The sequence below is a fragment of the Phaethon aethereus genome, assembly GCF_964289735.1.
Source record: "Phaethon aethereus genome assembly, chromosome: 19".
In the NCBI taxonomy this organism is placed as follows: domain Eukaryota; kingdom Metazoa; phylum Chordata; class Aves; order Phaethontiformes; family Phaethontidae; genus Phaethon; species Phaethon aethereus.
In genome coordinates, this window is record NC_138595.1 from 7,676,240 (window position 1) to 7,698,812 (window position 22,573).

The 22,573-nt window shown below is 51.2% G+C and overlaps 1 protein-coding gene across 6 annotated transcripts in view; it reads right to left on the reverse strand.

Moving 5' to 3' along the window:
- Positions 1-22,573, reverse strand: part of CUX1 (cut like homeobox 1) — a gene marked incomplete at both ends in the record, with an annotated part of 282,299 nt that overhangs the window by 7,151 nt on the left and 252,575 nt on the right. For all 6 annotated transcript variants that reach the window (XM_082008642.1, XM_082008646.1, XM_082008645.1 and 3 more), the window contains 4 exons: positions 1,971-2,087; positions 2,517-2,629; positions 3,841-3,907; positions 4,364-4,500. In XM_082008642.1, coding sequence (XP_081864768.1) covers positions 1,971-2,087; positions 2,517-2,629; positions 3,841-3,907; positions 4,364-4,500 — 434 coding nt within the window. The remainder of the gene's footprint in view (positions 1-1,970; positions 2,088-2,516; positions 2,630-3,840; positions 3,908-4,363; positions 4,501-22,573) is intronic.

Genomic DNA, 22,573 nt, shown 5'->3' on the forward strand with positions numbered 1-22,573 from the left:
AGACCTTTAGCAAATATGCCCTTACGCGCCGCAATACGATCCACGGGTCACCACGCAGGCAGGAGCCGGTGATGAGACCAGCTCCCAATTTAGGGGCGATGAATTCACTACAGCCTGGCCTTATTGAATGATCTTTGACGATTATTTTTAACGTGTCACATGCCCGATTAGGTGGCGAATTATGCAATCCCCCGTGCTGCTGCGTCGAAGGTTTTGCTCTTTAGATCATGGGAATGGCATTCAGGGGTTGCCTTGTGGCAGCAGATAAACATGGATATGATCTTCCACGGGAGAAACGGGCAAAAATGTCACGGGGGCTGACCCAGCGTCATCGCTGAGACATAAATAGAAGAACCAAATAAGGTCCTTCGCGGCTGTAGGAGTTTCCCATCCCCAAACGCTATTAAAATATCCCTCAACAAAACGGCCTCAGGGCAGCCAGCGTGGAAAGGCAGCAGCCTCGGGGGAGGATGGCGGGGCAGGCAGCGGGCAGGATGAGGAGCCGGCGTCCGAACCGATGTCCCTTCCCTGGTTGCTGTCACTTTTGCAGTTATTAGGAGAGCCCGAGGTCACGGTAGCCCAGCTCCCACCGAGGAAGCGGGTGCAATCGAAAGCCCCCCAGGCAGCAGCCTGACCCAGGAGCCCCAGGGATTTCCAGGGGTGAAGCCCCTCAGGGACACAGCGGCAAGTTGCAGCGAGGTCTGGCCCCCCTCCTGGTGTTACTGGGATTACTGGGTACAGTCTGCGGCTGGTTTCTGCTCTTCTGGGGACGGGCCCTGGCTGCCCAAGACAGTGGGAAGCCGAGCAGCTCTCTCTGCTGGCCATAAGAAATTCAGAGCACAGGTATGACAGGATGAATTATTTTTCAGCCTCTAACTGCAGGGATTTATTGCAGGAGGTCCCGATTTAACCGCTTGCTGCCTGGTTGGGCAGGAGCATCCACGACTTGCCTGCTGGAGCATCACGCTGCCGGCAGTGAGCATCAAAGGGGTTTGTAGCAGCTTTTTCAGGGAGAAAATCTGAGCTTCTGGCATTAAAGAGGTCAGACACCCCTCAGCACTGTTAAAGATGACCTTCCTGGCAGAGGGGCTGGGTAGCTGCTCCTCTAGGCAGAGCACTGCACCCTTCTTCACCCCAATTATCACAGAATCACAGAATCACTAGGTTGGAAAGGACCTTCAAGATCATCAAGTCCAAGCATTAATCCAGCGCCACCATGTCCCCTAAACCATGTCCTGAAGCGCCACGTCCACACGTTTTTTGAACACTTCCAGAGATGGCGACTCCACCACCTCCCTGGGCAGCCTGTTCCAATGCCTGACCACCCTCTCAGTGAAGAAATTTTTCCTAATATCCAATCTAAACCTCCCCCGGCGCAACTTGAGGCCATTTCCTCATGTCCTATCACTAGTTACTTGGGAGAAGAGACCAACACCCTCGTCGCCACAACCCCCTTTCAGGTAGTTGTAGAGAGCGATGAGGGCTCCCCTCAGCCTCCTCTTCTCCAGACTGAACAACCCCAGTTCCCTCAGCCGCTCCTCATCAGACTTGTGCTCCAGACTCCTCACCAGCTTCGTTGCCCTTCTCTGGACACGCTCCAGCACCTCAACATCCTTCTTGTAGTGAGGGGCCCAAAACTGAACACAGGATTCGAGGTGCGGCCTCACCAGTGCCGAGTACAGGGGCATGATCACTTCCCTACTCCTGCTGGCCACACTATTGCTGATACAGGCCAGGACGCTGTTGGCCTTCTTGGCCACCTGGGCACACTGCCGGCTCACGTCCAGCCGGCTGTCAACCAGCACCCCCAGGTCCCTTTCCGCCGGGCAGCTCTCCAGCCACTCCTCCCCAAGCTTTCCAACTTTCATGCAAGCTGCGTGTGGGTAACGCGCGATTTCCCCATCGCTCTCGTACTCGGAGGGCGACGGTCCGTGCAAACACGGAGGACGGACGGACAGACAGCCACTCACCCGGCCAGGGTAGCTCTGGAGGAACTTGATCTTCTCGTAGAGCTTGATGTTGTCGGCTCTCAGGTTGTCCAGCTCGCTCTGCAGGGCGTGCACTGTGTGCTGCATCATGCGGTTCTCCTGCGCGGCGCGGGCAAGGGGGCCGTCAGCAGCGAGGCCGGGGGGGACGGGGTCTAACCGCGTGGGCTTGATTCGGTGCATCCCGCCGGGGCTCAGTCCCCTCTCAGTAATTAAAATATCCTCCCCGCCCCCCCGCCCCCAGCTTTGAATTAAAATTGCTCCCCGATTAAAATTGCCGTGGGCACCCCTGGACGGGGCAGCCCGTCCCGCACCATTAACGAACCTGATCCCTCCCCGGCTGAAGAAGGGCCGGGGCAGCCACGGGGGGGGCTTTGGGCTGAGACCTGGCCCCCATGGGAGCAGCACCGACGGGCCGGGGAGGCTTTGCTCCTGCCCGCAGCAGAACGTGTTCCTCTCTCGCGTGCCGCGCCGCTGCCCGCGTCGCGCCGGTAACGTCCCGCAGCCCCCCCGGCCGCCCCCGCCACGTACCCCCTCCAGCTCCTGGTTCCTGGCCCGGAAGCGTTCCCGCTGGCTGGAGATGATGGAGAGGAGCGAGTCCACCTGCCCCTGGGGGCACGAGGTGCCGGGGGACGACGGGTGACCTGCGACAACGCTCGACGTGAGAGAGGGGCCGGCAGATGCCCACCGTCCGCGCTGGAGCAAGCGGGGCTTGTTCGAGGCCCTCCCTCCGCCACCCCGGGACCTCAGGGCACCCAGGCAGATAAACCCCTGTGCACAGGTATTGCAACACCGACCAGTTTTTATGCCTTTTTTGGTTTTTTGGGTTTTTTTTTTTCATTTTTGGGGACTTAGCCTGGGAGCGGACAGGTTCCCTCCCCAGGGAAGGCCAATTGCATTATTTGCTGCAGCCCGTGGCTGCCTTCCCACGGCCCCAACCCGACGCTTCCCCATAGCTTCTGCAGCAGCCGTAGCCCTACGGAACGACCCGGTGCCACAACCAGCCTCCCCTCCTTCCCCTCCCTGCCGAACAGCCACCCCCATTTTGTACTTTCTCCCCTTTCAGCCACCCCAAGCAAGGCAGGGGCTGCTCACCCGTGCCATCACCAGCTCGCCGTGCCCGGGAACCCCGCTTTTGGCCGCCCCACGTGGCCGCCCCCCCCAGTGGGGCTCTGCAGGTGCCCGGGGGGCTGCGGCCGTCCCCCCCGGCTCTGCCCTCCCGGCAGCGGGAGGCAGCCGCGGCCAAGGAGAAACGCGTCCCCGAGGCCGTGACCCGACCGGCTGCGCCGAGGAGCTACCACGGCGCAGGAGGGGTGGCTGCAGGTTGTTTGGCTTGGCGGGACTGCTGCTGTGATATTGTTTATCGCGTGTTTTCAAAACCTTCCAAAACAAAAAACAATTAAAAAAGGAAAAAAAAGGAAAGGAAGTGGGTTTTCTTCCAGAGCAGCCAAGCATCGTTACTGGTTTGATTCATTTTCTCTTGCAGACCTCGGCGCGGGAGCCAACGTAAAGGAAATACTTAACTCGCTGGCTCTGGGGGGTTTGGTGCGAAAAGAGCAGGAGTGAAAACGCAGCGTGTCCGGTTCAGCCTGGGTTCACCGGCTCGGCACGGAGCCGCGCCCCGCGCGGGCCCGCTGCGCCGTCTTGGGAGCAGCCGGAGGACCGGCAAACCGTGCCAAGCGTGGAAAACCCACCACCGGCCTCGGGAAGGACGCGCTGGGCACGGACGCGATGCCTGCGCCTGCTTAGGAACACCCACCACCCCCGGAGAGGCGCCCACCCGCCCACGCCGCCAGGATGACGCCCACCAGCGCCTCGGCGCGCAGCGCGGCCCCGGCTCGGTGCCGCCGCTCACCGTAGAAGAGAGCCGTGGCCTCCTTGATGGGCTGGGGTATCTTCTCCAGGCTGGGGCCGGCCGCGCCCTGGGCAGCGCAGGCAGAAGGGATTAAGCATTTCCCACCTGCCCAAAGGTGTCTGGTCAAAGCAACCCCCCCCCGGCACCCGCTACCGCCCTGGCACCCGCGCCGGAAGCGTTGCTGCCAAACAGGCGCTCTGGGAGGGTTAAGGTTGAGACGACGCGGAGGGGCCGGAGGGACCCTCATCCTTTCCCCGGGAAGGAGAAGGGCTGGGTGGTCCCCGGATGCCGCCCACCCCCGCCAGCACCAGCCCATTGCACGGCCACGACGCCACTCTGCTGGGCGAGTCATGGGAGAGAAAGGAAAAGGAGAGGAAAAAACGAAGGGAAAACCAAAAGAGGAGGTGGTAGAACAGCTCCCATGCCTGCTGTTGGCCCCTCCATCAGCGATGGTCAACCCCCGGGGACATTCTGAGCGGTCCCTGCCCGCCGCCGGGAGCCGAGCGCCGCGGGTCGGGGTTACCTCTGCGTCCGGGCGGTGCACGGCGGACAGGGCCTGGATGGTGCTGAGGTCGTGCTCCAGCTTGGCGATGAGCTCCTTCTGGCCAGCCAGCGTGGACACGGCCTCCGTCAGCTGGATCTGCAGCTCTGCACAGCGCACTGGAAAAGAGAGCCAGGGCCGTCACCCGGGGGGGGCCCAAAACCCCAAATTTTGCCAAGGGGACACCGAAAAGCTGAGAAACGGAAGCCAACGCAGGCAGCCACCCCCTTTTCTCCTTATTTCTGGGGGCGGCAGGAGGGACCCTGCCAGCAACCCCTGCTCTGCTCCAGGCAAAGGCTCGCAGGGGTCCAGCCCGCCGCGGCGATGCCCCAGGGTGGGCAGCCATCCCCGGCAGGACCAGCGCCGCGTCCCAGCGCCGGAGGCGATGCGAGCGGGCAGCTGCTTGCGCCAGCACAGCTGCTTCAAATGCATCAGCAAGATATTTTGGGTGCCCCAGGGGAACCTGGCAGCATCCTGGCTGGGCAGAATGGGGAGACCAGCAGAGGGATAAAGGGAGCTGAGCCCACGAACCCATCCCCGGGTCTGGCCCACACAGAAAAGGCGCGGTGGAGGTGGGCTCCGGGTGCTGGGACGGGCACGTGCGGCATGGACGGTGCCGCGGGGGTTGGAGCGGGGTGGGGGACGTCTCCCAGGAGGGGCTCAGGTGAGCCCGGTCCTGCCCCGAGGCGCCGGGCGCGGCCGTGCGGCCCCGGGCATCCCCGCTCGGCCAATTTTCCACAAAGGAGCCCTCTTCCCAGTTGCCCCCCAGAGTAAAACCCACGCCCTGAACCACAACAGGCGCTCGCTGGAATGCTCCAGGAGAAAAACAGAAGCCTCCCGTTCCCCTCGTATAACCCCGGCCCAGATGTGAAGCAGTGGAGAGACAAGGCCAAAACGCAGCTACAGCGAGAGGCGCGGGAGCAGCGCCGCAGGGCGAGCTCCTCGCTCCGCTCGCAAATCCGTCCTGACACACGGAGCACCAGCACGCAGCAGCCCTGTCCTGCAGCAGAAATCGGCTTGTGCCACCTTCCCCCCTTGCTGCCAGCAGCGTCCGGACGGCCTGGCTGAACAAAAACCTCAGATCCAGCTTCAGACCCTGCCTTTTGCACCGCCCGCCTCCCCGCCGCAGGGCCGCAGGATACGTCCCTCTGCGCCTGGATTTCCAGGTGGGTGAAAGCTCAGGTCCCAGCTGCTCCAGTCCCTCCCTGATAATTCCCGTTGTAATTACTCCCCTGAATTCCAGACGGCTGGAAGGCAAAAAAGCCTCATTTATCAAGAGCCAGGGAGCAGGAAGGCGAAGGCTGCCTGGGGAGCAGCCGCGCCGGCAGAAGCGAGGGCAGACCGTTACGCGCGCGGGGCCTCCTGCCCCGCTGAAGGCTTCAGGCGAGGGGTGCAAAGGGTGCGCGGCTCGAATCCCGCTCGCCCAGCCCCCGGGACGGGGGTCCCTGCCCAGGGCGCGGTGCCCTGCAGAGCCTGGCCGGGAGCGGCAGCGAGCGAAGCCACGCCGGAACGACGCCACGCCGGAACGACGCCGTGCCCGAAGCCAACGCCGCTTTCCCGCGCAGCGGGGGCTTTGCCGGCGCAAACCGTCCCCCTTTTTTGTCAGAAACGCAATTCCTGTGCTCTTCCGAAGGAACCGAGCCTGCCTGCAGGGACGGGGGGGGACAGGCGCTTCAGACACAGCGCATGGCTTCGTTTTTTCCCCCTGCCTATTTATTTACCTTCGATAGGCCTCAAATAAAAGGCTCAGGCGCAGTCGCGATAGAGCCGCAGCCCCACTGGAGGTCAGTGTTTCTCAAGAAATGGGGAATCGCTGCCTGCTCCCGAAACATGGGTGGCCTGACGCAAAGGATTTGCATTAACAAGCTTTGGAGAGGAGAAAACCTCTTCCCTACGGTTAATTATTTAATTGGCTGTCTCTTTAAATTGCATTAAAATGTAATTGGGAAGCTATTACTAGCCAAACATGGGCTGTGGGGCCCGATCCTGCACAAGGCAGCCCTGATTACGGCGCGAAGGGCCCGACGCCGCTGTCGGCGTGCCCGGGCTGCGCTGTGCCAGGAGCAGAGCGAGGGCTGGCTGGGGCAGGACATGCTCCCTGCCTCCCACCCTGCCCAAAAAACCCTCTCAAAACTGAGCGTCGGCATCCCGCTGCAGGAGCCCCGAGCCCTGGAGCCCAGCTCCTGAGTTTCCCTCCGAAATGAACTTCTCTGGCTCTTGAATTACACGGACTGAGTTGTTCAGTTTGCTTAGGAGAAAAAAAGGTCACCAAAGAAACACGGCTCCCGGCTTTAAAGAAAGCTGCGGCCTTCCTGCCCTTGGGCTTCCCTGCCCCGGCACTGGCCGGTCTCCTACAAATGTCCATGAAACAGAAAAGACTGGAACCATGTCTAACGCTGAAAGCCACCAAAATGCACGGAGCTTCTCTCTCATCTCTCCTTCAGCATCTCTTTTCACAGTTGTTTTCTGGTGTGGGGTTTTGGGTTTTTTTTTAATCATAACTTTCTTTTTTCAAAGGGGCAGCGGCCACCCGTGAGCTCACCACTCCTCTGCCAGCGACACTTCACCTCCCGCAGCGGGCGGACGGCTCTCCCAGGACGGCAGGTCAGTTCAAGCGTTGAGATCGAGCAAAAGAAAAATCTGCCTTTGTCTTCTCTGTGCTGGAAAGCCCTCGCTCTGACCTTTCAGATCTGCAAATACCTCAAAAGCTGCGGAAGGCGGAGAGGTACGGCATAAGATAATGGGACAAGGGTGGTGAAGCCCTGGGGAAACGGGGATTTTAAACCATGTATCTTTAACCGCAAATTCCGTCGTGCCTGACTTTTGAGGCAGTGCAGAGCCCAGGAGAACGGAGAATCCTGCGGATGGAGAATCCAATGGAGAAGCCCTGACGTTGCCATTGCCTTACGGAGAACAGTGAAGGGCAGCAAATGGGCAACCGAACGCCGGCAGGTCGCCCGCCCTGCCTGGTGCCACGCTGCAGCGCTGCTCGGCACAGGCGGGTCTGCTTTCTCCTCGCCCGAGACAGAGGAAACAAGGAGCTGAGACTGGAGTATTACTGAAAAGTATCTTCTGCTCTCCTGGGAGACCTTGGGAAGGTGGCAGAGCAGATGGGAGCTGGGCCACGGAGTTTTTCATGGGGCCCTTGTGAAGTTCCTAGAGAGCAGTTGGCTGGATGAGCTCTCCTTGACCAGGGTTTTCTTAATTCACATCCCCTGTGACACTGATCCTAAATCCCTGAGCTTTCATCTGGCCTGGCTGGCCACTAACACATCGGCCATTAGAAGAAGTTTCTGTGGACAAGGACTCCCGGGAGTTTGGCAGAAACCACCTGCAACAAACACGGGGTGACGAGCAAGTCCCCAGTGCAACCACTGAACTTTGGCTACCAACTATTGAACTTGAGCTACCACCTTAACACCACAGCCGGACCCTCCCGGGGAATCCTGGGCTCGCAGGGAAGCACCTTTCAGGACAACACTCAGCCACGAGCCTCTTCCCACACACACCTTGTGTGACTGGCCACATCTTCAAGTCCCTTCACTGAACTATCACTATCACTGAACATCCAGCCTGATGAAATGCCCAACATCAGTGGGGAGGGGGATTGGGCCCTAGCAAAGAACCAACCACGTTGCAAAAGACTGGTCATCCAGCAGGAAGAATAGCATTGGCAAGGCTCTTGAAAAGCAGATCCTGCCCAAAACCAAGTGATTGGAAAGAGCCTCTGCTCAGAGAGGACGCTGTAAAGAAGATGTCTGTCCTGCGAAGTCTAAAGGTACCTCCAAGCCACTGCCCGAGGAGCGGAGCCGCAGGTGACACTGCCAAGACACCTGCGTTGCTGAAAAAACGTGAAGTGTCTGCGCGGACGGGCCATGCGGTGAGACACGAAGGTGGCTCACGCAGAGAGGAAACAAAACACTCCTAAGCTGAGAATAAAAAATTTAGATGAATCTCACACTTCTTTCATTGTGGATCGCACCGTCAGTCTTGCACTCCTCCAAAGCCCCAAGTTAAAAGCCTTGTAGTGAATATCGAGGAAGAAAGCCGCGGAGCCCCAGGCTCCACGGGCACGTTCGCGGGTCGCTCCGAGCCCAGCAGATGCAGGGGCTCATCGGGAGCGCCCGCGAGACGGCGAGCCCAGCGCCGTCACGGAGCAACAGCAACTTTGACTCCTGTAACAAGCCCCAGCAATTGGACTCCCTTGGCAAATCATCCAAAATAAACAGCATCTGTTTTCACAGATGGAGAAAATTAAGACATACTAGCAACTTGGTTTGAAGTTATAAGGCCAGACATAAATAAATGAGAGGCAATCTTTCCATAAGATGGTGGCTTGATTACTGAGGATACAGACAGATGAATAAATCACCTTGGGGTGAGATAGGCTGTAACTTGCTACACATCCACGAGACTGGAGTAACTGCTCATGTGTATCCTCTGAGCCTGACGGAAATGAAAGGTAAGTGGGATTGCTGAAGGGATCTGCAGGGTAGGAGCACACACATGGGCAGTTACTGCAAATTAGCTAATGCTCTGCAAGTTCACACCCTGATTTGCCTTATGGTAACTTTTTAATCTCCCTCCATTACTGTCTGGCTGCCTTGGATTTACATAACTCTTAAAAAAAAAAAAGAAAACAAGGAGAGAAGTGATGTGGCATGCTAGGAGCTTTCTTTGAAAAACTATCCTCTCAAAAGTCAACTGAAGTGCATTGAAACCCGCTGCTTCAAAGGTTTTAAGACTATTTTATTGACTGGAAGGAAGATGACGGTAAGATAACTAAATCTTGGAGTACCTTGACACAAAGGCTGAGAAAGCCAGGCACAAAGCTGGAGGCTCACTCAACGCAAACACCGGTGTTTGAGCGCGCCAGGATGAGGAGCGGGAGCCAAAGGAAGAACCACGAAGCCAGGTCTGCCACCGGTCTTTTGATTTTTCCACCTCGTTCACCTTTCCCCACATTGGGCCACTCTGATAAATGACTGGGTTGCTGTGGACAGTTACTTAGAAGTTGAAATGGTCGTTCTTCCCCATGCAGAAGTTAAGTGCTAAGGCTTTGTGGCACCTCTCTCCCATGAGCCTTTTCAAGCCAACAAAGTCTTGCCTCCAGTTCTGCCTGTGCCAGGGCTCCCAGGTTTATACGTAAGTTAAGGCACAGTTTCAGGCTCTTGAAGTACTTGGCATTTAAGCTTCTAAGGAAGTCTGAAAAATGCAGTACTGTTATTGCCCAAAGTCCTACTCCCCTTCCAGCAGAATCTCCAGAAAGGGAGATGACTTGATAGCTGAAGGGATGAGTGGGACACTTCCCATACACTGCAGATGGAGTCCTGGATGAACCAGGTGATTTTTTCTGTCCTCTTTTTGGTCTATGAAGATGCCAAGGAAGAAAGATCTGAGCCAAAATCCTTCCCGCAACAGGAAGGTTGTCAAAGGCCTTTCAGTGTTGTACATCTCATAGAGTGGGACAGCATTTCTGCATGGTCCAGAGCTGCGTGGGAGTCATTCAATCTGTCTTAACTTTATGCGAAGATTTTCCTTGGGGCCACCATTGCTGGGAGCTGTCAGTAGACTGAGAAACAGGACAAGGCAGAAGGGAATGATTTAACATTTCTTTTCCATAAGGCATCAGAGCCCTGTCTCTCAAATCTAGCAGAGTCCTCTGTGGTACAAATCCGTTCAGAGGTGAAGGCTGAAGAGCAGGTTGTAGTGCAAAAGCCCAGCTGAGCCATCTCCTGAGGTCCACCTCACCTCTCATAAAGCAACGAAGAAACATCACCATCATCCGAAGGGTGTATATTCTTGCAAGAATCTCCCCAGAGTGAATAAAGATACTGGAGATCAAGTGCTCTAGAGATCCCACCAACACTACAGAGGTCACACAAGAACTGGGCTATTGGGACATTTTAAAGCAACCTCTCTAGAGATCTCCTGCGAGGGAGGAAAGGTCAGTCAGCTCCAAGGGCACCCGAGTAGCCAAAATGCCTGGATTATGTTAGTCTGGGAATCATCTCAGCCTGCAACTTTGCTTATGGGGAGCAATCAGGCTGTCCTTGTTTATCACCTCTGTACCTGCCACAAGATTATTCTCTGATTAGACCTTCTGCAAGCTTTCTAAAAGGGCAAAACAAGAAAAGCAGATGAATGACGACGTCTCTAAAAGCCATCTGCAACTCCTAGCACAATCTACCTAGCCTTTAGTCACGGCTACCAGCCCTGGAAAAGCTCCAAGAATGAAGGGATGAGGTTGTCCTAGAGGTATAGAGGCTGTAGGAGAAGACATCAAGAACCTTCAGCGATCTCCTTCAGGGATGTATGCAGAAGATGTGCAGTCCTAGATGGCAAGGGCTGGGACTGGCACCAGTGAAGGCAGCAAGAACAACCCTTCCCATTTTTACTTTCATGTGCTGCCAAAAAGACAAGAAAAAATAGGAAGAGTAGAAGCAGATCACACCCAACACCCCGAGGACAAAATCCGAGACTTCATCTGCCCGAGTGACAAAGGGTTGGGAGCACAGGGCAAAGACCTCTCCCCCGAGCTGCCATGCTCACGACAACAGAGGAGCATCCTTCTTCGAGTCCCCTGCAGCCCCTTTCGTCAGTGCCCGTCGATAACCTGCGGAAGCGGCCCCGGGGAAAGGCAAAATGAGCTACCGAACGGCAGCGAGAGGAGCACCCATCCTCCAGCAGCTCGCTACCCAGCTCTCCGGCTTTCTCTCCCAGCTGCCGGCAGAGTGGGTGCAGGCAAGGTTTCTGCTCCCTCCCCTCCTTTTCCCTCTTTCTTTTCACGATGAATCTGGAATTTTGAGGACCTGCGGGAAGGGAAGGTCTTCCCTTTCCCTCTGGCCCAGCCAATCCAAAATAAACAGCCCCCAGCAAAGAAACACAGTACCACTTAATAAATTCTCCCGGTAAGGATAAGAGATTTCATAGAAGAACGCATTATTTCCAAGGATACTAAGATAATTACATGGTAACTAGGAAGAGTTCAAGAAAACAGTTTGATTTTCTTATCAGTTTCCCATAGCTTGGAGCAAAAAGAGATAAAATACTCTACTGTAATCAAATGACGTTTTCCGAAGCCCCCCACAATTTCTTCACCACTTCCATTAGAACAGAAACGCTTAAAAGAAAACGATGGCACTTCGACACGGGAAGAAGCGGGGCCCGAAGGCACCACGCCAGCGGCTCACAGGACGTTCTGACCTGGGAACAAGGCGAGGTGAAACAATCCCCCCCTTTGCCCTGAAAGACAAACCACCTCTAGCTGACTGCGGGCCGGGCACGGGCCCGCGGCCAGGACCTGTGGCGCGGAGGTGCTCACCCGGTGCTGACTTACTCCTGCACCCAAGGATACAACAAACAGGGATTTCTCCCATTAACTCAGCAGATGCCTGTGATATTTCCAATGTAAAACCTCACCCTTGCTACAGCATCTAACTCCAGAAGCAGGTATTTACCAGCAGGAACAGTGGGGACATCCAAGTGTGCCCCAGTACTGACCAGTACGGGTCTATGGGAACGCACAGGATAGACTTCTCCTTCTGAAAAGGAGATTTTCAACACCCTTTTGAAGGGCTACCAATGAAGCTACCACGGCAGATCCAACTATCTCCATGGACGACCGTAAGTATCTGCTCCTGACTTCCGAGAGACATCCTCGTGGTTTTGGTTGCCTTCCTAGCTTCCCCAAAATAAACTTTTGGAGATTTCGGCTTGAGAGGACAGTCTGCTTTTGTCCCGGATGCATACTTCTGAGCTACAGCGAACACCCTCTCCAGCTGCTTCCGTCCCAGGTCTGTTGCTACCACAGGTAGAACGCGTCTTTTGCTTATGACCACGTGTCCGAGTTTGGTATTTCAGTGCCGATACTGCCATACCTGAAGAGAAGCGCAGGTTATAAATACATAAATTAACCGACTTGAGTCATAACACTTTAAAAGTGTAGATGTTTAGTATCAAGCTTAAAATGATTAGGGTCAAATCACACAAGGTAATGCCATTTATAGCAATCAACAGTTTGACCAGACATTAAATAGTAGGGGATAAAACCCAGAAGTGTTAAAACCAGAACCTTTACACCACGCGGAACAATCTGTCACGGACGTTTCGAAAGCAGGAAACACACGCATAAAGAAATAAAGGCGTTAAGTAGCACTCCCGATGCATTTTGAAGAGTGTCCCACCCACTCCTGCAGGACCAGTCAAAGCCGAGGTTGGCCAAGACACACACGGAACACAACCGTTGACCCGGGCGAAGGCCGCGCCGCACCGGGGCACCCGCAGGAGGGGTCCCGGCAAAGGCTGGCGGGGCTGGGGCGCGCTGGGGAAGCCCGGCCCGACCCCCCGCTCTCCAGCCAGCCGGACTTTTGGGCCAGAACTACAGCACATTCGCAGCCAAAACGCCTCGCGCGGCGCTGACTGCGCGCGCCCTCATCAACAGGAAGCTCAGCCTACGAGGAGGCACGCGATGCCCGGGCTCGCAGCCTGGCAGGAAGAAGATGTCGGCTACGGACTGCAGGAGACCATGTCAGTAAGGGTCGGTCCCCCAAAATAACTCGCAATCCACAGTTCAAAACCCGGCCGCGAGCACGCCGGGTAAAATAGCGGCGCGCCGGCAAGCGCGCACACACACACTCGACCCGAGTATTCAAGCTAGAGCTTTATTCTACCGGTTTTTAATGGGTAATTCCACAGATGGATTAAAACATCTGTTCCTTGCCGAAGTTAAAACGCTAGACTCTGTAAATACTGAAGGTATTTGTGGGAAGAACATCTCGTAAGGCACGAGAAGAGGAATTTATCTTTTTATATAGTTATCTGTAAAAACAAACAGTGAGTCAAATAACTGGCAAAATTCTCTAACACCTTCATTTTTGAACGTAAAGCCCTTCTGACCTCAGATTTCTTTAATCTCATTTTTTTAAGGTTAGCTAATACACCGTTACGGTGCTCAGAGCAACCCCCCCTGCGGTCTCAGACCCCCAGTCCGCCTTTTCTGTCCGTGCAGCCAAGGACCCACCTCCCACCGACCGCCGCAGGAATCGTCACACTTCAATTCCACTGGAAAAAGCTGGGAAACCTAACACTCCAGTACTTAAGGTATTGAAAAATTCCCCCCCTCTTAGAAACCGATACACAAAAAGTCAATTTTCCTCCCCCGGACAAACACAAGTCCCCACCAGACCCAGCCCCTTCCCCGGACACGGCCGGAACGGTCAGAACCACCAATGTAAATGTTTGCTGCTTGGACTCAGGTCTCACCTTAATAAAGACATCCCACGCGTAATTGTGTTTGTATAAAAGATATTTACTTCAATTATCACACCTAGGGTGCTAGTGAATAATAATAATAATAATACATCGTGTGAGTTTCATACAGTGATATTGCTTCTCCATATCATATAGGGACCGTTGTACAGTGCTGAGAACAAACATTATATGGCTAACCAAACGAAGACAGAAGAAACAATGCCATTCCGCTGACGGAGGGAGCGCTGCCCTGCTACTGCCAGCCATATAAACTCTTACTTTTATGTTTAAACAAATACCGAGAAAGAAAATGTTACAAAAGATGAGTCACAGCAACACAACGTGGGCTTCTCAAAGCTACTTGTACAAAAAAATGACACTTTTTTTTTTTTTTTTTGGTCAATTGGGTCTTTGTGAGGATTTTTTTTTTTTTTTCAATCTGTGATTGTGAATATAACAAACAAGCTCTAAAAACATCTAAGACTTAGTGCGTTACAGAAAAAATATAAAATACTGCTAAAAATGTAAGACACCACAATACACTGGGGTAAAAACTGAGCTTATTATTAAAAAAAAAAAAAAAGTTCTCAGGAAAAAGTACACCACTTTCTGTTTGAGTTCATCTTGTGCTGTGTTAGTAGTCGGGGCATTTCAAAGGTCTGCCCATTATCATGGCAAGTAGTTATTGCACAAATGCAAAGAGTTAATTTTTTAATAAAAAAAATGAAAAGGGACATGAGGGAAACAATTAAAAAACAAAAACAAACAAACAAACAAAAAAAAAAAACCCCAAAAAACAAAAAAAGAACACCCCCCCCCAGCCAGCCTCCATCTGCTTTGGAATTAATGTCCAAATTCGTACATTTGACGCTCTCGCAGCGCTTCCAGCGAGTGGGGCGCGCGGTGCCCGCTTTGGGAAAGGGAAGGGTAGAAAACGCTTTTCGACACAGAAATGCATAGAGTATTCTGACAGGAACAACCTTTTTGTTTGGCAGAGGTTATCCAATAGTTACCGTACGGCTTTTTTTCTCTCTTTTTTTTTTTTCCCCCCCCAGACTGTGCCAGAAGGAACGAACCTCGCGTGGGAAATTCATCTGATGGTTTTGAGTGGGACACCCTCAAAAGGCAAAGTGCAAATCTGCTTCCAAATCCACAGAAGTGGCGATGTGCCCTGCAACTAGCTCAGCACCGTCCGCCTTCGCCCGCCGCAAGGTTTTACTCCGCGGGGCTGGCTGGCTCGGCGCCGACCGGAGGCCCTGTGCGTCGTCCCTCGCGCAGACACGCGCTCCCCTGCGACGAGCCGGGGGAATTTCTAGCAACGCTTCTCAGTTTGGCTTAGGCAGCTTTTCCCTCGCTCGCTCGGGAAGCGTTACCTGCTCGGGGAAAGCCTGTCTGAACGTGTTTGGACGCTGCAAGAAAACTAAAGAATTCCTCCGTGACAAAGATCAATTCACAACGTGTATTTCCAGAGTTCACACCAGGAAAAGTTGCTGCTGCACAAGGTGGTTTTTTTTTCTTTTTTTTTTTTTTTTCTTTTTTCCTTGACCAACTTGGAACGAGAAGAAAATCGGCTCTGAATTCAGAAATTCAAACATATGCCAACAAAGATGAACATCACAGGAAACCAGTCTCTCAATTCAAATGAACACTCTCGAGTAAATCGCAATGTACTTTGACAACGGGGCACTGCATCTTCATGAAATTCTCAGTAGAGGCTCTAGGAGGCTAAGGGTATTTTCTCTCTCTGTATATTTTAAGTCTCTTCTCTCACAACTGAGGCTTCTTATTCTCAGTCCTAAATTATTTTAAAACTATTTAAATAATATTATTTATTAGGCATTTAGATAAAATACTTTAAACGAAAAGAAAGATTGCTCTAGAAAACACAACGGGCACGACGACCGGGTACGCCGCCGAGCCGACAGCACCCTGCTCCATCGCCAGGACAGCCCAGGCTTTCTCCGACGGGGATACGTGCGCTCCCGTTGCGTTTGTATCAAACAAAAAACAAACCTCCAAAAAAGAAACTGTTAAAATTAATCTCATAAATAGGAAATATTAGGTCGTTTTCCTAATTACAAACCACGTTTATAGGTTTCGGCTTCTGACGCCGTAGAGAGAGCAAGCCTGGGAAGGAACACGCGAGCGCTGGCGAGGGCGGAGGACGCCGGTGGGCGGAAGCCTGTTCCGGACAAAACCGAGGAGGACGGGAACGACCCTGCGGCGTCTCGGCGCCGACAAGACGACAGCACGCGTCGCGTTACCAACGGCACAGGAGGACGCGGTCGCCGCTAGCGATGGCTGAAGCCCACGAGCGTTTCTGGATGCCGACTGCGCTACGCGCACGCCGGGCGAGGCGGAGCCTTGCCAGCATTACCGCTGCCGGGCGACGCGGGACCTTCTAGCCCGAGACCTCACCGTGCTGCTGGAGCATCCCCGGAGGGATTCTTATTTATTATTCCCCCCCCGGCCCCCGGAACCTGAATTCTCCTAAGCCCGAGCTTGCGCTCGCCTGTTTGGCAGCTGGGACACGAACCTCCGGACGCAGAACGAGAATTCCTATTGCACAAAGACTTGGCGCACAGTGTTTAAGTGCTCGTCAGCAAAGGGGCAACTCGTGTCAGGCCACCGAAAGGCTCCGCGGCCGGCGTTTGCCTCCCCTCGCCCCAACGGAAAGCGGCTGTGAATGCTGCAGTCTAGATCACTGTGCTTTAGATTATTCTCCACGAAGAGATTAGGAAATAAGGCACATAGCTTTCCAAGTATAGAAAGTTTGTTAATTAGTACGTTTTAGGAAAGTGGCAAAACCTAAGAACTTGGGAAACGCGGTAACGTACAGGATTTTGATGCCATGCCTACTGAATGAAAATAAAATCGTTTCAAGCTAAACTAAAATCTTTCTCCCACAGAAAAAACACCCGATCCGTGATCTCCATCTCTCTAGAGGCGAGAAGGAAATGGAAGCCCCGACCCAGGAAGAAGAAAAGCACGATACAGATGTGACCTTGCTTATTCCCCGCGCGCCTCCTTTGCGAACTCGATGCTCAGGTACTCCCCGTATAGCCTGCACTAGCATCCAGAGGTGACCAGGTACTTTGGAAACACTTGTAAAGCTAGTAATAATTCACCCACATATAAATCATACATCAAAATAGCACTAAGGGTCTAACGTAAGCTTACAAAAGCCAGAGAAGTCTGACTGAAAGACTGATTGTAGAAAATGTTTTTTCTAGTTACTCGGGGATGGGATTGTACTTCAGAGCAAGCCAAGCGACAAGGTTTACTTCTCTCGAGAACAGACGCTTGCCTTCCGAGAGGAACTGCAGAATAGAGAGTTTGTATCTCACTCCTAAGAATACTTGAATTTTCACCTTAGGAAGAGCGAGAATGAACCACGTGCTTTAACTCGATACCTGGTTTAATTCACTGATCAGCCGTTTTGGCGAGCGTTTTAAGCACACTGCAGACGGCTTCACCGTTCGCCTTCCCGCTGCAGACAGACACAGCAGAGCGTGTTTTACGTGCGCAAACACCCGGCACACCAGCTTCCCGCAAGCCGCATCAAAGCAAAACGTACGGCGCAACCGCTGCAGGTTCGACCCTGCATTTCCAAGTACGTGGCTTTTGCACATCTCAGACCCTCGGAGTTATTTTTATGTATTCTGACCGTGATCTCTCCCCTCCTCGTTATCTAAACCTGCGTATCTCAAACCACCCGATCTCTCAGATGGCTAATCCCCTCGTGACAACAGGGAATTTATCCGGCAAGTGGGAAAATGGCATCCTCTCTGCATTAAAATGCACATTGGTTTTAAGCCCTCGCTCACCTGCGCCCCAAATGGTTTCACAAATTTGGCTGTAGCAATTCTACTGCACCGTTAAGACCAAGCACATAAATACGACATGTTCAGAGGGGCTTTTCCATACTGGAATCATGTACGTGCACACGTTTAACAGCTCCTAAAAACGCGCATTAATTACCCGCACAGACAGGAGAGGATAACGCAATTTAACGCCGTTGCTCGTGTCACCAACGGAGATCGCGCCGTTGTGAACATTACCACAGAATTACACAGTAACTACGCAAAAAGCAGGTACGTCACCGTAACAGCGGGAAATTCCCGGCATGACTCTCCGTTTCCAAGGATCTCTGGATGAAGATTGTACTACGTAGTACAAATCATCCCTCAAATTCAAACAAGAAGTCAAAGACACGACACCACGGGGACTTTGGGCGTCTAACCGTACTGTTCTCCTGCATTATTTCGTTATGGTTAAGAATTCAGTTATCCTCTGCGCTTGGCCGTTTCAAAATACAAAGACTCGGAAACGATACTGTGAAACAGGCGGTTTTAGTAAGAAATCTACAGAACTGCGGCAAAAATCTCCTAACACCACTGTGAGTAAAGCAAGCTTGAAGAACGGCAGCAATTGTCCGTCGTAGAATAACTGGACAAGGAAAAAGACAATAATCTTAAGGATTTTTTAAAAGGAGGCATTTCCTTTATATGCACTTTAGTGCCAGAACAGGTTTGTGAACAGCAATGAAAATGAAGCCCAGGAATCAGATCAGGGTTTTTCCCGTCGACAAGACAGCCGTCGGAAGGCCGTCGTCCCGGTTTCGGGACGAGCGGGTGCGACGGCTCCGTCAGCCCTCGGCTGTGCCAGGCGATGGCGGTGAGGAGGCTCACTGACCAGAGTTCAATGAATGACTTTCTGCAACCGCAAAAACCTTACAACTAATAATTTATATTCCATACGCCACAGTACCGCTTGGCTGCGGGGGCGGATATCAACCCTGAGGAGAGAGATGGCACCACTTACCTATTTTTAAGGCTTTTTGAAAACTTAAGTGCACAGGCCTAACGCTAACCTTCTCCAAAAGGACAGATTTCACCTTCAGAGCAGAAAACCTTTTTCTCCTTGCATATTAAATAGGGTAGGGTATAGCACATGACCTGGTCATGTAGGACAAATCAGTCCCTAGGCATAGCGTAAAGGGCTTTTCTTGCTATAAAGTTCGTTATTAACTATATTTTATATATGGCATAGTCAATGTATGCCATCAAAGACACGGGGAGGGAAGAACAAATTGGTGAAACGCTATTTCTACATTTTAGAGCTCAGATATGTACGTGAAGGAGATGGGGACAACTAAGTCACTTTTCAAACTAAGAAGATTGAGCCAGAAAAGAAATTCAGATCTCGTGCCTTCCATGCTAGTGATTCTCCTTGCAATTTAAGACCATCCAGCAAGATTTTAAACTGCTGGGGAAAAAAACCAGTTTTTTGTTGGTACGGAATTTTAAAATTCTCTTTTTTAAAGTAAGTTGATTGTATCTGCAACGCAAAGGAAGAAAACGTTGACGTTCAAACGGGGGGGAGCAGAAAGTGCAAGGGGACAAGAGCAGGCGAACGCCCGAGGGAGCTGAATACTGCCTGGCAGTCGTTTTATCTGTGTGAGTTCGATTTAGGAATATGAGGCAGCTTGTCTCATCGGGGCCAAAACTGCCGCTCGCTCACGGGACAGACTTGATTTGGTTTTAGTGAACATTAAATCTGGCCCCCACCTAAGAACCAACTTTTCTTCTTCTCCTCCTGTTTCTGATCGTCTTCCGAAACGCTCAGAGCTCAGCCACACACAGTGGCTTTAAGACAAGAGAATATCCCCGGATACGTACACTGGAGGAAGAAGAAAGAAGAGAGAATTTAAGAGACACAAATGAAGCGAAAACAGTGCCCTCCCATCTGCACGTTAAAATGTCACCGCTCTATTTTCGGTTTGCAACAAATTGCTAAGATTACCGATCTCTTCGCAACCTCGCTAAAGGCACTGGTCCAGATTACTGCGACGTTTCAGTTTAAATAAACTATTTTGGATTTAAGTGCAAAGAAGTGTCCAAACCCAATTACTTTTTTCGTGTATTCTCATAATTTACATATGGTCAAAAGTTTGTTTGGGGTTTTTTTTCCTGTTTCTAACCTGCCCTGTTTTTGCCAGGAGCATTTTTATTTCATTTAAGTTTTAAGAATACTTGAAATTAATAATTTTAAGATGGGAAATGACAGACTTCCGACTGCAGCTGTGCTAGCGGGGACTGCAATCACTGTTAGCATTTTCCATTATTTCATTACATTATTTTGTCAGAATTCCCTCAATCCTATTTTATGTGAATTTATCATCAGCTTTGTAGTTTGAATTACCACCAGAACGATGCACTTCTCTAACTTACTATTTCTCCCATTAAAGGATTGAAAAATAGCAACTCATAAGTAATTGGATCAGAGACTATTGCATAGAATTCTGTTGTGTTCATGAACCCCCTTCTCTACACCATTCCCATATGAAAAAGTTACATAAAAATAATGCAAAGATCTTCCACCTAATGAGAAAGGCACATACATTTTCTTCTTTTTAACGGTAAGGTAGATCTCTCCTGCTACAGGAAGGAGTTTATTCCTAAAGGACTCGCTAATTCACGATACGGGCAGAGCGCACTGATGCAGGCTCCTTTGAAGAGTGTCTCTGTTTATAGGCATTTTACAGATGAATAAATAAAATGGTCAAATTTTATGGCATCAACAGCCATTGCAATCAAAGGCATTTCTGCCGACAAACACGTGCAATTCTGTTGTCTGAAATCTGTATCCTCAAAAATGGAAGAGTCTCGACAATCACATTGTATGACCCCCCTGCCACGGGATACTCTTCCCTTGTTTTTAGCAAACAAAGTACTACACTTTTTTCCTTCCCTAACCATCCAGACAGAAAACCCAACAATTTTAACTGCAGTATAAAGATAAAGGTACTTCTGTTAAGACAGCCTTGACCCTTCATCCACAGCTTTAGTAAGAGCCTGGAACTGGAAACAGAAAGAGAAAATAAAAATGCTTTTTAAAGAACCTCAGGGAAAAAAAGAGACTCTGGCATTACAGGTTTTCTGAGAACTACCTGTGCTTTGATCCACCAGGAAAAGAAACGCCGTCAGCGAGGGCGCTGCTGCCACGCTCTGCGCCCTACGGAACGGCCGCCCGGAGAGGCGAGCCCCACGTCACACGTGCCCAGGTAACGCCTCTTCCCTCCCCGCGTCCCCAGTGACCCAAGAGGGTAAAAAGCCACCGTGCTACTCTTTGGCATTTCTTCTCCTCCAACTTTTTATCTTCTTCTTTTAATTAAGTAAAAAAAAAAAAAGTTATTCCAATACACATTTTCCTAAAAGCGTTACTTTCAGATGCCGCACGTGATGAGAAATATAGCTAAAATCCTTCAGTGTTGCTGAAGTTCAGTCTCTAAACCGGGGAGGTCTCTGCCAGTTTGGAAAGCCAGTAGGTAACTCATCTCCAACAAGAGAATCTCGGCAGTAGTTCAAGCTAATCCATTTTACTTTCCACTGAAACAGAAAAGCAGCTGCGACCTTGGCTAAAAATCGAGAGCAAACAGCTGGGAACATCACTTAAACCCTACGAGCTGGATCTGAGGGTGTTCATCTGCCCGTGCCCTTAAATAAGGTGGTCACTAAGGAACCCAAAGTGACTCCCGGCGGGACGGCTGGGGTCATCCCAACAGCATCTCAGCAGGCTAATCCACATTCAACGCAGATCATTAAATATGAAACAACAAAAGGAGCTAAGCCGTTAATAAAGTGCCAAAAATATAGGAAATACTGACAGCATTTTATTTGATTAATTTTATAATAGATACCAATGACAACCCTTGGCAGGATGGAGTGACTTCTGACTTACGAATGCTGTCTTTATCCAGCGAAATTACATGATTCAAATGTAGTAATGGAGCTTAGAATTAACAGTTAGTGTTATAAAAGAAAGATTTCCTCTAGGGCAAGCTACAGATATGCTTTTTAAAAATCATTACAGCATTAAAAACCAGGCAGATGCTAAAGAATCCTAAAGAACTAGTGGAAACCTGAAAAGCAAAACAAAAATAAACAGGGGAAAAAAAAGATATCAGTTTCAAGGCACTTATATATTGCTTATTAAGAAGAGAGATTGACCTTACGTGCTGCATTTGCGTTCAACCTGTGAATACAGTTCTGCTGTCGTATAATGCAGCAAGAGCTCTCAGTAAGCATCATGGAATGCAATCACATAGACACAGGCACAAGAACAGTTTGGGGAATATTAATTACAAAAAAAAAAAATCATCAAGCAGAAAAAAACCCTCACGATCGAGAAAGCCGAGAGTAACCATTTGACTGCATCAAGCACCTGGATCTCAAATCAGCAGACAAGGACAGCAGAAACAGACTGGCAAGTGTATTGCCTAGAATTCATAAAAAACCCCCAACCTGAACCAAACAACGACAAAGAAAAAAATAAAGAACACAAGAAACTATCTGCGCCTTCCAGTCCGAAGTTTTCCTTCTCGGCTGAAGGCGCATCCTGTTATGACTTAAGTATTAAGGTATGTGTATTTTTACCAGGACGTGCATTTATCGATGGAGCTGTAAGTCGAACCAGGACACTGTACAGATAGAGAGAGGTAACACTTTGCTTCGCCACGTCATTTCCCTCGCTGGCTGCTCCCGCGGACTAACTGCACTCCGGATAAGAAGCCGTAACCGCTTCCAGCATGTGCTGTCACACACTGGTGTCTGCTATTACAAATTGTCTCCTCAGCTCATCACAGAAAGGGGCAGTTGCTCTCTCCGTTTCTCAATTTTAGTTTTGCATCACAAGTCCCCGGTTACCCAAGGAGGTATCATGAAACAGCTAGCGGTAAAAATAGGAAACAAATCCCTGCCTTTCAGCCTCCTAGAGCCTTCTTTTCTTAATCATGAAAAGGGTTGATTTTAGTGTACTGATTCTTAATTTGCGAAAACTTGCGCTTAAGTGCTGCGGTTGCATGTTAAGAGACTGTAAATGAAATACGTAAGTTCTAAAACATCATGCAAGAAATGTGGTTTCACATCTTACAGTCAA